Consider the following 14,667-nt stretch of genomic DNA (forward strand, 5'->3'; position numbering starts at 1 on the left):
TCAACAGACAAATGGATAAAGAAGATGTGGTCCATATATACTATGGAGTATTAAGCCTCCATCAGAAAGGATGAATACCCAACTTTTGTATCAACATGGAAGGGACTGAAAGAGATTATGCTGAGTGAAATAACTCAAGCAGAGAGAGTCAATTATCACATGGTTTCACTTATTTGTGGAGCATAAGGAATAACACAGAGGACATGGGGAGATGTAGAAGAGAAGGGAGTTGGGGGAAATTGGAGGGGGAGACATACCATGAGAGACTGTGGACTCTGAGGAACTAACTGAAGGGTTTTGGATGGGAGGGGGGGTGGGAGGTTGGGTGATCCTGGTGGTAGGTATTGAGGACAGCATGTATTGCATGGAGCACTGGGTGTCGTGCATAAACAATGAATTCTGGAACACTGAAAAGAAATTTTAAAAATAAATTTTAAAAAAGTTGACTTGGAAAATGGATGATTTTAGATAAATTGAGATAATCTTGTTTTTACACCAGCGGTGGCAAACTCAGATGTTGTATGGGTCAGGCAAATACATAAATGAGAGAAGCCCACCATGTTCCTCTGGCATAAACTGGAGAGCCAAGTATCTCTCAACTGGGAGCAAGCATTCAGCTCTACAGATTGACTGTTGCAATATAGGAATGAACATTTAGTGACTTTACAAAAGAAACCCCATATCCTGATTCTGGTTCCTATAATCTGTTGCTTTCTCTGAGCCAAAGCCTTCCCTCTTCCCACATATATATTTACAACATATCCATGAGAATGTTAACAGCCCATTGCTAAAATACAACCAAGTATGGCCAAACACCAACATTGCTTATCTTGTGCTGGTTGTGCCACTGTTCAGGGAGCTGACACATTCAAATTCATTCAATAGGTAATGAAATGTTCCAGGTGTGTTCTATATGCTGTGGATACAATAGTTAACAAAATAGTAAAAATTCCACTCTCTCATTGAACTTACATTCTAGTGATGCTGATCCTACATGTGTATCAGAATTACAAAAGGTACAGACCTTTTGGGCATACTATGCTGGGATGCTAGGATAGAAGTCTAATAGTTTCAAAAGAACATGAGGACCCTCTTGAACTGTACAGGTCCTAGGACTGTTGCTAATTTTTTATGTAAAATTACAGAATTATAGGCACCTGGGTGGCTCAGTTGGTTAAGTGTTTACTTTCTACTCAGGTCATGATCTCCTAAAGGTCCTGGGATGGAGTCCTGAATCCTGCTCTGCCCCTCCCTCAAACCTGCTTGTGCTCTTGAGAGCTCTCTCTCTTTCTAATGAAAAAAAAAATCCTTAAAAATTACAGAATTAAATTTAGGAGCAACAAAACACAGAGTCACTAACTCAGAGAAATCTAGGCAGACCTGACTGTTGAATAGTAAGGAGCTTGAAATTTTTGGTAGTTCATAAATTAATTTCTTTTGGCAAATGTTATGGGTAAAGGAGACAGGTGATATGGATCAATGTCATTGATCTGTGGATTTTTTTTCAGTTTTGTGGTTAATACCTAACTGACTCCTCTTACTGAGCAATGTTTAATATTAAGGTACATCGGGGTGATAGGAAGAATTTGTTTTGCCAAAACAAAAAATGCAACTCCACTAATACTGACTCACCTCTCCTAAGACATGAAGGGGGAAATCACTGTCTAAAGAGAAAAAATGAATAGTTGTACATTTTGTTTACTTTCCTACCCCCATCATCTAGAAGAATAATGGCACAGGGTAGGGGCTCACTAAGTCTTAGCTGAATGAATGAATGAATGAATGGATGGATGGATGAATTTGGACAGAATGTGACCTCTCAGATTTGGGAGGCTGCTCCAGAAATCTACTAAAGTAGATTATCTATCTTAGGAGCCTAGAGTAACAAAGGATTTAATTTCCAAGAATAGTCATGGGTTATAAATTGGTGGTCTGTATTCCATGCCTTGACATATGTTGTCTGGCTCACCAGGTACTCTGTTTCATCTTATAACAAATTCTTTGCCAACACACACACACACACACACACACAGATTTTGAAAATAAAAGTTGGATTTCTAACGTATTTTATAAGTAAAATATGTTGAAATGTGAATTAAAACAAATTTTATCACTCATTATAGCTTTGATTGTGTTGTTTGGGTCATGGATCAGTTCTCAGGTGGTACCTGTTAAGCTGTAAGGAAGCCAGAGTGAACTGAAGTGGACCTTCTGAAGCGTCTTTCATAGGAACAACATCAAGACTTAGAGAGCTTGTAAGGCAGGTTTAAAACTTTTATTCCACCAATGTTTATGGAGGGACAGCTAGAGCTAGGTGACAGGTGCCATGCCTCATTAAAGAGACAATGATTATGATCAAGGCGATTGGGAAAGTGGAAACAGACAAATAAGAAATGCTGTGAGAATAAATATTAAGGAGATGAGGATCCTGGGAGGTGGGGAGAATTTGGAGACATGGACAAATTGGCAAGGATTGATAATAAGACAGAAAACCCAACAAGGATGAGGCATCCCTGGGGTCATATTTACTTGGCATTTATCTCCGTGGGTTGGTGCATTAACTAACTATAAGGACTAAATAAAGATAAATCAGGGGGGAAGTGATGGCAACTCTTCTTCCTTTCCACCTCCTCCCTCTCCAGCCTGTCTCATGGTTCAAAAAAGTTCTTAACTAGATTACTGGTCAGGGAAGTGACCAAAGTCATTTTAGAGTCTGAAGGCGGAGATTTTTGACATCATTAGACTGTGAGACCAGGTTAAATAAAGTATTGTAGACTCAGACAGCCTGGATCCAAATCCTGCTCCTTCATTTATTGAGTATGTGGTGGTTTCTGAGGGTTATTTAAAATCCTTGGAACCTCAGTTTTCCTGTCTGGAAAATGGGGCTAAGTATCCATCTAGTCATAGTATTAAATGCAAAGTGCTTGATTTGGCCCATATATATTTATATATTATAAATATATAACATATATATTTATATATATTATTTATTTATTATTATAGTATTATATTATTTATATATTATATAAACATATATAATGAGCCCTCTATTTTCCTTGGTGTTACCATGGAAATTCAGAGAAAGGAGAAAGAAGGAGGTGGGGAGGAAGCTCCCATGTTAGCTGAATACTAACATATAAATGCAGGTTCATGGGAAATTTTAAATTATATGAACTTCCTTTTTTTTTTTTTGTAAAAATATACCATTTTACTATTTATGACCTCTGATCAAATGTTACAAGTGTAGGTTAAACATTTCTCTACCCTTCTTTTTTTAAAAAAAATTTATTTTATTTTATTTAAATTCAATTAATTAACACATTACTCTCTAACTCCATTTTATGTTAACTCTCTGGTCTTTCTCTTGGGAAAGACAAACCAAGCACTTGGGTTCTTCTGCAGAGACGTGTAACCTCTAGACTTTCTTCTCTGGATAGACCCTAAAGCCATGCTCAAGTAGGCAGCTGATAGAGAGGAATCCAGTGCACTTGCCCTCTTCACAGAATGAGAGATGACAAGACTTCGCTAAAGATGCCAGACACTCATGTGTACAGTCAGGTGATCTGTCCTTTCCCTATGAGTGAAGCCTGAAGTGAGGCCCAAGTCTGATGAGACAAATGCCAGTTAGGCTTATAGTCTCCTTAGATGAAAGTAAGAATTCAGACTAACATCTCCTTGCTAACCTCGTTATTAGCAAGGTTATTAGTTATTAACCTTGCACTTGGTTACAGTTATGTGATATATTCACCCACTTTCTTGTTTCCTAAATGAGATTATCCCCATTTTACAGATAAAACCACCGAGGCTCAGAGAAGTGAGAAAGTGGCCAGGCTGAGAATTGAACCCCCAAACATGAGCTTTTCCCACACCAGTGGTGAGCTGAGGTGGTAGCCATTCCTGGTTCAGTGCCTCTCAGTCTAATAGGAGCATGACGAAGTCAGTGAGGCCATTCCTGTCCTCACTTCTCATCACAGGTGGCTTCTTACCTTCTCCATTTGAGTCCAGTAGTCTAGGACATCACTTGCAAAGTTAAATTCCTTGGGAACATCATAGTCATTCCACCTCGGGGCTCCAACTTCTGATAAAGCCTGGCAGTGAAGGTACCCAGAGGCAGAGTGAAAGCCATGGGAGGGTTTGTGGATGTTCCAGAGGCCCAGGAACCTCATTAGCCGCTGCATGGTGGACAGTGCTCAGGAAGACAGCACAGAATTCTCAGGTCGTCACCTGCCTTGGATGGTTAATAGACTGGTTATGGAATGGTAATTTCGTCCACAAAAGGAAAGCAATAGCTTCGTTAGAGTAATAGTTTTGTTTCAGCTCACCAGAATTTGGAAGGCCCAAGGCCCATCCACATCTCTACTCCCTCTCTTGTTAATATCCTGTCCTGAATTCTGTGGGCCAGCAATTTTTCCTGCGTGAAGTTGGGTTTCTGTCACTTGAGACAATCAGTGACAAATACACATTGTATGTGACAAATACACATCACCATACTCAGGACAACACCATACTCAGTACTAATATCACAACAACTTCCCTAGTGGACTGAGATCTGGCCGAAGGGGGCTTTCCCAGGACAATATTGGAGGCAGCTACGTCCAACCCATGAGAGCTGACCCATGAAATAAGATTTGTTTGCCACTCTAGATTCCAACAAAGGCCCCTTTTACATGGGACCGGAAACTTTATTTATTATTGTTGAAGTCTTATTGTGAAAACTGGCTTAAGCTAGAACAATCTTTCCATGAGAATGTTAACTGAAGAAAACCACTTCAGGAACAGCTTGAGAGTCAAGCCCCTTACCACCCAAACCAATAAAGCCTCCTCTCCTCATTAGTTTCAGCAATCACATAATTTTTGTGATCTATGTCTGTTTGACAACAGACCATAGAATATTGATCTATAGAATAGATCAATAGAATAGTATAATAATAGTATAATAATATTAGTATAATAATAGCATTATAATACTACTAATTATAATATAATATAATAATAATATTATATTATTATAATAATATTATAATATACTAATATTATTATACTATAATAGTATATAATATACTATTATATACTAATATAATAGTATAATAGTATTATTATTATACTATTATATTAGTATATAATAGTATAATAGTATAATTATATTAGCATATAATAGTATAATAGTATATAATAGTATAATATAATAGTATAATATATAATAGTATAATAATAGTATAATTAGTATATAATAGTATAATAGTATAATCATAGTATATAATAGTATAATAGTATAATAGTATAATATATATTATATTAGTATATAATAGTATAATAATAATAATAGTATAATAATAGAATAGATCAATAGATCAATAAAACCTTAGTTTATTTTCTGCCAGTTTAGACCTATAATAACCTAACCCCAATTTTGATGCTGCCCCCAGAAGCCTACCTCACATTCCTAGCAGGGAGAGGGACTGCTAAATATGCCCTTGTGTTAATGTCTCCAGAAAAGAGGATATAAGAAAGGTTCATCTATTACAGTTTGCTTGTCAGCACGGATCCCTGGGCCTTGTGACTTAACTAAAGTAATGTCCTCTTTTTAATCCCTGTCAATCAACAGTACTACCTTAGGTTTCATCAGAGCATTCTGGGGCAAGAAAGAGACACTAAGATCGCCGCTGACCCAGATCTGGCCCTCAGACATATTCCTGCTGGCTCTCGGTCTTTGGAGGAAAAATTTAAATTGTCAACATTTAAACCTTAGGAGATTTCATTTAAAAGTCTTGAAGTCTGGCAATCAAACCGGCACAAATGGCTGGAGCTGAGAATCTTACGCAAATAAAATGTTCTCCAATTTCACATGTTTCCACCACTCCTTATTTTGTCATGCCTACTTGCTTCTCCATTACTGTCCCTGTCAAGTCCCTGGATATTTGAGCTTAAAATATTTGATTAAGACCAACAAACCAAAAGGGGATTTCTCCAAGTTTGCAAGGCAAGTGTTGCGCAGACCTGGTTTTAGAAGTCTGCCTTCCCTGTTGTCTAACCCTCTATAAGCCTGAACCGATTCAGAGCAGGAATACCCAACTCATTTGTTATTTTAAGGCACAGATACATAAATAACCTCAGACTCTAAAAGTCTAAAAAGTCTGGAATTGGGCCTTTGGATTTTAAGTCTAAAATAACCTCAGGTCTAAAAGACCCACGGTCAGCCCAAACAACCCCTCAATAAGTGGCTGAAGACAAAAGCACATGGACAGAAATAATGAGGAAATTAATTAATCCTTTATTATGAGCTCTTTTGTGTCCCTTAGAATTCATCTGTTAAAGTCTTAATCCCCGGTACTTCAGAATGTGACTGTATTTGGAGACAGAGTCTTTGCAGGAGTGATTAAGTTAAAACAAGTTCATTAGATGACCTTGATGACCCTGGTCACTGAAACTGAAGACACACTAATAATATCTACCACCTGACTTCCCAGAGAATTAGTGAGATAATCTGTACAAACTACACTACCAGCTACTACCTAACATATACTAAGGGCTCAATAAATACTGGAACACTCTCTGACTTCCAGCAAATTCTGAAATAAACCATTCTTCCGGTTAGATATTTAAAAAAAATTTTTTTTTAGATGAAAGGTATTCACTTTATATAATATGAACCAACTTCTGCATAGTGGAATTTTCTTTCAAGTGTTCACTTTCTGAGTCTTCATACTCTCTTCTGTACCCTCCTGCATGGTTCACCATACTCAGAGCTGCCTAACTTTAAACAGATCACCCTCTACATGCCAGCCACTGTGCTAGGCATATCACACATATATTCTCATTTATCCTTTTTATTCAATATCACCGTCTTCATTTTGCATCAAGGAGGCAAAGTATCAAAGAAGTTAAGAGCCTTGCCCAAAGTCAACCAACTGAAAAATGACATTACGAACATCTGGAATTGGGCCTTTGGATTTTAAACCCAGGGCTCTGTAAATATTTTATTGCCTTGTGACACACACACACACACACACACACACACACCTCACAAAGAAATTGTCATTTACATGCCTTACCTGGCAGTGTCTAGAAAACAGCTGGGCTTTACCTTGGGCTTGTAGCGAAATGGGGACTTAATATACTCAACTTCTCTCTAATGAGGAAAGTTCCCAGGGGTGTGCACACAGAAAGGACTGCCCATATCTAGGGGTGGAGAGCAGGAATTGGACACCTCTGAAGTGGGAGGAGATGCTCAGTTAGAACAGGACAGGAAACTATCCCAACCCTACACTGGAGAGACTGTGGGTTGGAAAAATAAACCATATGAAGCCATTCCAATTCTTACGGGATGACTTGTGGTGTAAAGAAACAAAATAAAATGGAGAATTCTCACTAACTCTGGGACTAACCTGCCCTCTTTCCCAGCCCCATGTCTCTAGTGCTCACATTTAAATGACAGCCAAGTGGCAATATGGCTTAGTAGTTAATGCCTGCGCTCTGGAAGCAGAAAGATCTGAGTTTAAGTCTCCAGTCTTTCATGTACCATCTCTTTGACTTTCACTGACGTCCTTTCTCTACTCTTGTCTCCTTGTACATAAAATGGGAATGATAACAGTGACACCTTATGGTTGTCTCAGGGTTGTCTTGTTATTACGTTGTTAGGATTAGACGGAGTAATTCCTGATGAGCACATAGCACAGTGCTTGGCCTAATCAATATTGGCTGTTTTTGTTAATTTGGGATTTGGAGAGAAACAGTTCAGTGTACTAATAAATGCAGGGTCTTTGGAATCCCGAGGTCTTGGGCTTAAATCCTGGCTCAACAACTTACAAAATGGCTGATGGACAAGCCGTTGGCCTCTTCTAACAAAACAGAGGAGTGTGGTTGTTAATAAGATGTGTTCCTCGGGTTCCTTGAACAGCACCAGGTAAAGTCTGCATAGTGCTTGGCTCAGACATGTAAACACTGGGTTGATATTAACGTTGCATTAAATAAGCCTGGATTGCTGCATGAAGTGGCTTGTATTGTTAGTCTTCTACTAGAGCCATTTTGGGGGTGTTGCTGGGGACCCCGGCCCAACTTTCACAGCAACTTTTCCCTCCCACCCTCCAATGAAACAGGGACAAAAGTACCACAAAGATTGCTGGAGACACCTAGGACATTCCTGGATTTGAGAGCAAGCCTGGCTTCCAAGAGGTGGGTTGTCCTGACCAATTCATTTATGATCAATTTTCAGCTCAAGACAGACTTTTTATGGAGAGGAGAAAGTGAGAAGGCAGTGATAAGCTGACTTGCCATAGTAAGGAAAGATTAAACAGCCAAAATATCAAAGTATAAAAGGCCCTGATACTCAAGCAGAAGAGGCAGATACTTTGGGGAAGAAAATGGGGACAGGAAGGAAAGTCTACAAGACACACTCTGGGTCTCAGTGGCTCTCCCATGTGGAACTGTAACGCTGGTGTTGTGGGTGAAGAAGTCCAGCTCTGGGCCAGGCAGCCTGGTTCAGTCTAGCTTTCACCAGTTACCAGCTCTGTGACATTGAGCTGGTTTCTTAGTCCCTTGTGCCTTGGTTTGCTGATCTGTAAAAATGGGTCTATGATAGAGATAGTGGAATCCTCTGAAGATTCCGTTCACACTTCTCTTTTCATTTCAAAGCCTCTCTTGTAGTCTGAATGAGCCCATTGAATTCCAGGTCTGGATACTGAACACTAGGCAGACACAAGTCACATCTAGTTTGGGCACTGAAGAGCAGTTATGAGTTCTCTATACTCTCTTCCCCTGACTCAGTGGTCCTGGAAACCCTGTGTGGACAGAGTAACATCAAAATATGGCAGAGATACTATCAGCCTCATTCTCTGTTGTATTGTGTGGATAGAGATTTCTGTGACTTGTCCTGACCAGCCACTGGGACCTGCATGTGCGCAGGTAGGCTAAAGAATGTTGTTTTGTGAGACTTGTGCTGCATAAGGGACCTTGGGAGCCTGGTTAGTTATTAGCTGGCTTCCAGGTCAGAACTGGCCCTTCTGGTCTGGAATCTAAGAGCTATACATTTTGCCTTGCAGCTCTTCTGGCTCCAGGCTGGGCTAGCCCCACCAGAATGGAATCTGAAGGGGAGGGAAAGCAAACACAGCTAGTCCAGTCTCCTTGAATATGTAAAGAAATCACAAAATAGGAATTTAGCTCACTCCAAACTGTGCCTAGGCAGGCATGTTTCGCTTCAGAGCCCATCATGTGCCCTATGGCCCTATGGTCAGATGGAAGTCTCGGCTTGGGGGAGGACACTCCACCCAGGCCTCTCCATCGGGCTGCTGGCCTGGCTGTCTCCATGAGACTTCCCCAGCTAAGCTGGATGTTTTAAGTTCTCAATTTGATGTAACTCTGTCTTTTTTTTTTCTTTTTAAAATTTTATTTATTTTTTTGAGGGAGAGAGAGAGAGCGTGCACATGCATGGGGGGGGGGGTGTTGGTGAGAGGGAAAGGGCAGAGGGAGTCAGAGAAGCAGGCTCCTCACTGAGCAAGGAGCCTGATGCAGGACTCGATTCTAGGACCCAGAGATTACGACCTGAGACAAAGGCAGACACTTAACCAACTGAGCCACCCAGGTGTGCCAGGATCCACTTCTTTTCAGAGTACTCAGACTGGAAGAATATGGGAGATGGAATGATAACCACAAGCAGAGAGAAAAGAATGACCCAAAAAAAAGACTAAATCAAAAAGCTGCATCTTAGTTCCTGTAAATACACCCGCTCTTCTGAGCACATGCCCCCTTCCTGCTCACTCCCCCCTGGTACACCTCCTTTGGCAGCAAACTGGCTCTATTAGCCTACTGAAGGTTTACTTAAAGGTAGCTAAAATTAAGAGGTTAACTTCTGATTAGAGTTCTCACAGCCGATATGCTGTGCCCAGGCTGACTGCACCTTTGATTAAAGCTGATTCTCTTGGTCCCCACTCTGCCCCTCACACTGCGCCTCTCAAACAGGTATCTTTTCCTAGTGTTTTGTGTGAACCCAGGGCGGTGCCTCCATGGGCGTCACTCTGGCGGATCTCTACTGCACCCGTGTGGTGATGTTGGAGAAAGACCAGTTCCCAGTGGGTGGGTCCCTGCGGCAATGGAACTAGAAGTCAACACTGGCCAACTCTCAAAGTTGGCCCATTTCTGGTAACCATCAGTTTGTGCACTATAGTTACGTGTCTGTTTCTTGGTGGGGGGAGTGGGGCGATGCGTAAAATAGGTGATGGGGATTAAGGAGTGCACTTGTGATGAGTACCAGGTGTCGTATGTAAGTGTTGAATCACTGAACTGTACACCTACAACTACTAATCATAGTTTATGTTAACTAACTGGAATTTATTTTATTTTATATTATTTTTAATTTTTGAGGGATGAGGTTCAGCATGAGAAAGAGAGATTCCCAAGCAGACTCCCGGCTGAGCCCGATGCAGGGGTCGATTTCCACAACCCTGAGATCATGACCTGACCTGAAATCAAGAGTGGGACACTTAACTGAACCACCCAGGTGCCCCATTAACTAACTGGAATTTAAAAACTTTACAATATATATTCCTTAAGTAGAAATAAAAAATAAAATCTGGCTACTTTCACCATGGATCTTTAGCTAGCTACTTCCTTTTAGGTGAAGATGACACTACTTGCCTTTTCTTTCAGGTTTTCTTTATTTTTTTCAGTGTTCCAAAATTCATTGTTCGTGCACCACACCCAGTGCTCCATGCAATACGTTCCCTCCATAATACCTACCACCAGGCTCACTTCACCTGCCCCCAAAGCCCCCCTCCAAAACTCTGTCTCTCAGAGTTCACAGTCTCTCATGTTTTGTCTCCCCCCCCGACTCTCCCCAACTCACTTCTCTCCATCTCCCAATGTCCTCCGTGTTATTGCTTAAGCTCCACAAGTAAGTGAAATCATATGATAAGTGACTCTCTCTGCTTGACTTACTTCACTCAGCATAATCTCCTCCAGTCCCGTCCATGTTGATACAAACGTTGGGTGTTCATCCTTTCTGACAGAGGCATAATACTCCATTGTATATATGATATGGACCGTATCTTCTTTATCCGTCCGTCTGTTGAAGGGCACCTTGGTTCTTTCCACATTTTAGCGACTGTGGCCATTGTTGCTATGAACACTGGGGTACAGGTGCCCCTTCTTTTCACTACATCTGTATCTTTGAGGTAAATACCCAGTAGAGCAATTGCAGGGTCACAGGGAAGCTCTATTTTTAATTCCTTAAGGAATACAGGTTCCACTCCTTCCTTCTTCTTTTGCAATCTTGCTCCATTCTTACTGTTTCTCAGACTTAGTCAGCCATACCTCCCCTTCATTTCTTCTCTTTCCTTCTTCTTTCTCCCTTCCCCCTTCCTTCCTTGTTCTCTCTCTCCCTCCCTCCCCCTCTCCCTCATGTCCTTCCTTCCTTTCTTCTTTTTTCATATAACCATGCACAATTACCTCTATTCCTATTTATTCAATATTCTCCTTTACATCAATTTCCTTATTAAAATATTAAATATCACCACAAACAAATCCATAGCAGTCTAAATGAAGCTCTGTACCACCACTATAATTACTCAATTATTACTTTTAAAAGATTTTTATTTATTTATCAGAGAGAGTGAGAGACTGGCTGAGCAAGCAGGAGGAGTGGCAGGCAGAGGAAGAAGCAGGCTCCCTGTTGAGCAAGAAGCCTGATGTGGGACGTGACCCCAGGACCCTGGGATCATGACCTGAGCAGAAGGAAGATGCTTAACTGATAGAGCCTCCTAGGCATCCCTAATTAAGCAATTATTTTACTTGCCACAGGGAAGAAACTAAAAATGAATACAGTGAAAGTAAAAATTATTGCTGTTATTAAATCCCATTTCCAACAGAGTTCACTGTCAAATACATGAGACCAGTCTTGTTCTCTTTTTGTTTAAAAAAAAAAAAAAAGGAAATTAAGATTTGATCAGTTGTTTGTTGTTGTGAGAATACTGCACAACAAAGAGTGGCACACATTTATTTAACACACATTTCTCTCTCATAAATCTCAGACTAGTGGCTCTTGGCATAGTGGACAGCAGAGGCACCCAAAATCAAGCCAAAACCTGTAAGTACATTTATTTTTTACTTTTTTTTACATTTACATTTTTTTTTACAATTTTTTACATTTTTTTACATTTTTACATTTTTTTACATTTAAAATTTCTGCTTGCATCATCTCTGTTAACATTCTATTGGCCAAAACAAGCCAAAGACCATGCTCAACAGCACAGAGCAGAGAATCCTATTCCTCTCCGCAGGAGAGTGTGTATGGGGGAGGGGGTGAATAGAAAGCAAGTAAAAGCAAGAAAAAAATCTACTCTACCTCACAGGAACAGAGGACATAGAAGTCACAAACTGAGACTTTGTAATTGACTTAATGGAAGAGAAATGGGAAGGGTGAGCTCTGGCTCTGGACAAAATCAGGGTTCCTTTAGCAAGGAACAAGGCAGGGTAGAGGTGATTGTGGGGAAGGCCACTGAGTAGGTGTATTAGACTTCTAGGGCTGCTGTAACAAAACATTGCACACTGGGTGCTCTAAAGACATTTATTTCCTCACAATTCTGGAGGCTGGAAGTTCAAGATCATGGTGCTGGCAGGGTTGATTTCCTCTTGCCATCTCTTCACATGGTCATCCATCTGTGCAATGCACCCCTGGTGTCTTTCTGTGGGTCCTAATCTGCTCTTCTTTTACGCATGCCAGTCAGGCGGATGAAGACCCATTCTAATAACCTCATTTTAACTTAATTGCCTCTTTAAACGCCTTATTTCCAAGTATAGTCACATTCTGAGGTACTGGGGGTTAGGGTTTCAACATACGAAATTTGGGGGACACAATTCAGGCCATAAGAACAGGAGAAAAGCAATGTTCACCATATTTGTTCAAGTCCTTTCCTCCTCCAAAAGTTGCTTCCTTGCTTATGTATCTTTTCTTCTGTTCCTTCCCCTTCCAATTAGTGTTTATTGGACATAGCTGAATACATTAGTTGTTACCATCTTTTCTGTCATAACCCATAGCTAATTTTTTCCCCTTAATTACTCATTGAAATGGTTGATTTGTTGGTTGTTGTTGTTGCCGTTTTCTGGAAATAAGTTTTCTAATATTCTTGCTTCCAGATGAATGAATCCTTTCCAGTTCTGACTCTTGGCCACTCTGGGCGATATCAATGAACTCTTTAATTGCTCTCTTCTTTCTGTTATCACACTTTGCCTTTTTTGAGTCTTCTCTCTCAATATTGTCCACAGGATCCTCTTCCTCTTTCTTCTCTTTAGATATCCTTGTCTGTCCCCCAAGGACCTATCCTCAGTGAATAGTTCCTCTCGTTCCCTATGAACTTTCTATCTCATTCTCTCTCTTGCTCTGGATAATTTCCTAAACCACATTTAAAATCATGACCTCTCCCAAATCCAAACTTAAATATCCAGCTGATCACTAAATATATAACAGCCTTGTTATGGCCTGTGTTAACATGATCACAACTGAATTCAGTATTCCCACCTTCTCTCAGAAAGTGTTAAAATTACCTACCCAGTGTAACTAATCAAAACCCTAGACATCGTCCTTAAGTGCCTCTTTTCCCTTATCCCACCTGAATTATTTAGTCACTAAATCACCAAGTTCCAAGAAATAGAATTTCTTCTGCTATGAATTCTCAAATTTGGGACACCTGGCTGGCTCAGTCAGAAGTTATCATATGGTTTCACTCATTTGTGGAGCATAACAAATAGCATGGAGGACAAGGGGAATTAGAGAGGAGAAGGGAGTTGAGGGAAATTGGAAGGGGAGGTGAACCATGAGAGACTATGGACTCTGAAAAACAATCTGAGGGTTTTGAAGGGGCGGGGGGGCGGTGGGAAGTTGGGGGAACCAGGTTGTGGGTATTAGAGAGGGCACAGATTGCACGGATTGCATGGGTGTGGTGCAAAAACAATGAATACTGTTATGCTGAAAAGAAATAAAAAATAAAAAAAAAAGAACATATGACACTCGATCTTGGGGGGAAAAGTTCAAGCCCCACATTGGGTATAAAGATTACATAAACAAGTAAACATCCCTCTAATGTATTCACCCTTCACCTACCAACACAATCATTTAGAAGTGCATTGTTGCCTAAGTTCATTACCCTCCAGATGAAGTCCAAACCATTTATGCATGTGTTAAAATAATCCTCCCTTTGTCACTTCAGAACTTGAACCTGATGTTGAAATAATACTGAGTGTACCTTCCCAGGCTAAGCTCCTCCTTCTATCTACAAATAGTGGCAACAAGCCTAGGACAACTTATGCCATCAACACACACACACAAAAATTGTTTAGTTTAGGGATTCCCCCCATAGTTAATGATTGCCCAGGGAAGTTATACACATTTCATACTTGACCATTGGGACTTGGTAACCCTTACTTCTTGGTTTTCAGGGTTACTGGGGTAGACTACAGGCTTTTGCTAGATAAGCACAAGAAGGATGAGGTGGTCTATCTTTAGCTCATCCTGAAAAAGACCATATTCAGTGATTTCATTGTAGTCACAGGAAGCCAATCTTTGTGAAAAGGACTGACTAAATATTATGATTCCTTTATACAAGCTGTCTGGAGAAGGGGGTAGAGTGGAGAGTCAAACAGTATATTTTGCATGGGTCATACATTTCCCCTAAAGGGCCA

At 40.4% G+C, this 14,667-nt stretch overlaps 1 protein-coding gene across 1 annotated transcript in view; it reads right to left on the bottom strand.

Moving 5' to 3' along the window:
* The window catches only part of ACSM1 (acyl-CoA synthetase medium chain family member 1), a 54,882-nt gene extending 47,619 nt beyond the window's left edge, over positions 1-7,263 (bottom strand). The window contains exons 1-2 of the mRNA XM_032327483.1: positions 7,053-7,263; positions 3,987-4,228 (exon numbers count right to left, since the gene is read on the bottom strand). Of these exons, the coding sequence (XP_032183374.1) occupies positions 3,987-4,178 (192 nt within the window). The 5' untranslated portion in view covers positions 4,179-4,228; positions 7,053-7,263. The remainder of the gene's footprint in view (positions 1-3,986; positions 4,229-7,052) is intronic.
* Between the last annotated feature and the right edge of the window lie 7,404 nt (positions 7,264-14,667).

The sequence above is a fragment of the Mustela erminea genome, chromosome 20 (genome assembly GCF_009829155.1).
Source record: "Mustela erminea isolate mMusErm1 chromosome 20, mMusErm1.Pri, whole genome shotgun sequence".
Classification (NCBI taxonomy): Eukaryota; Metazoa; Chordata; class Mammalia; order Carnivora; family Mustelidae; genus Mustela; species Mustela erminea.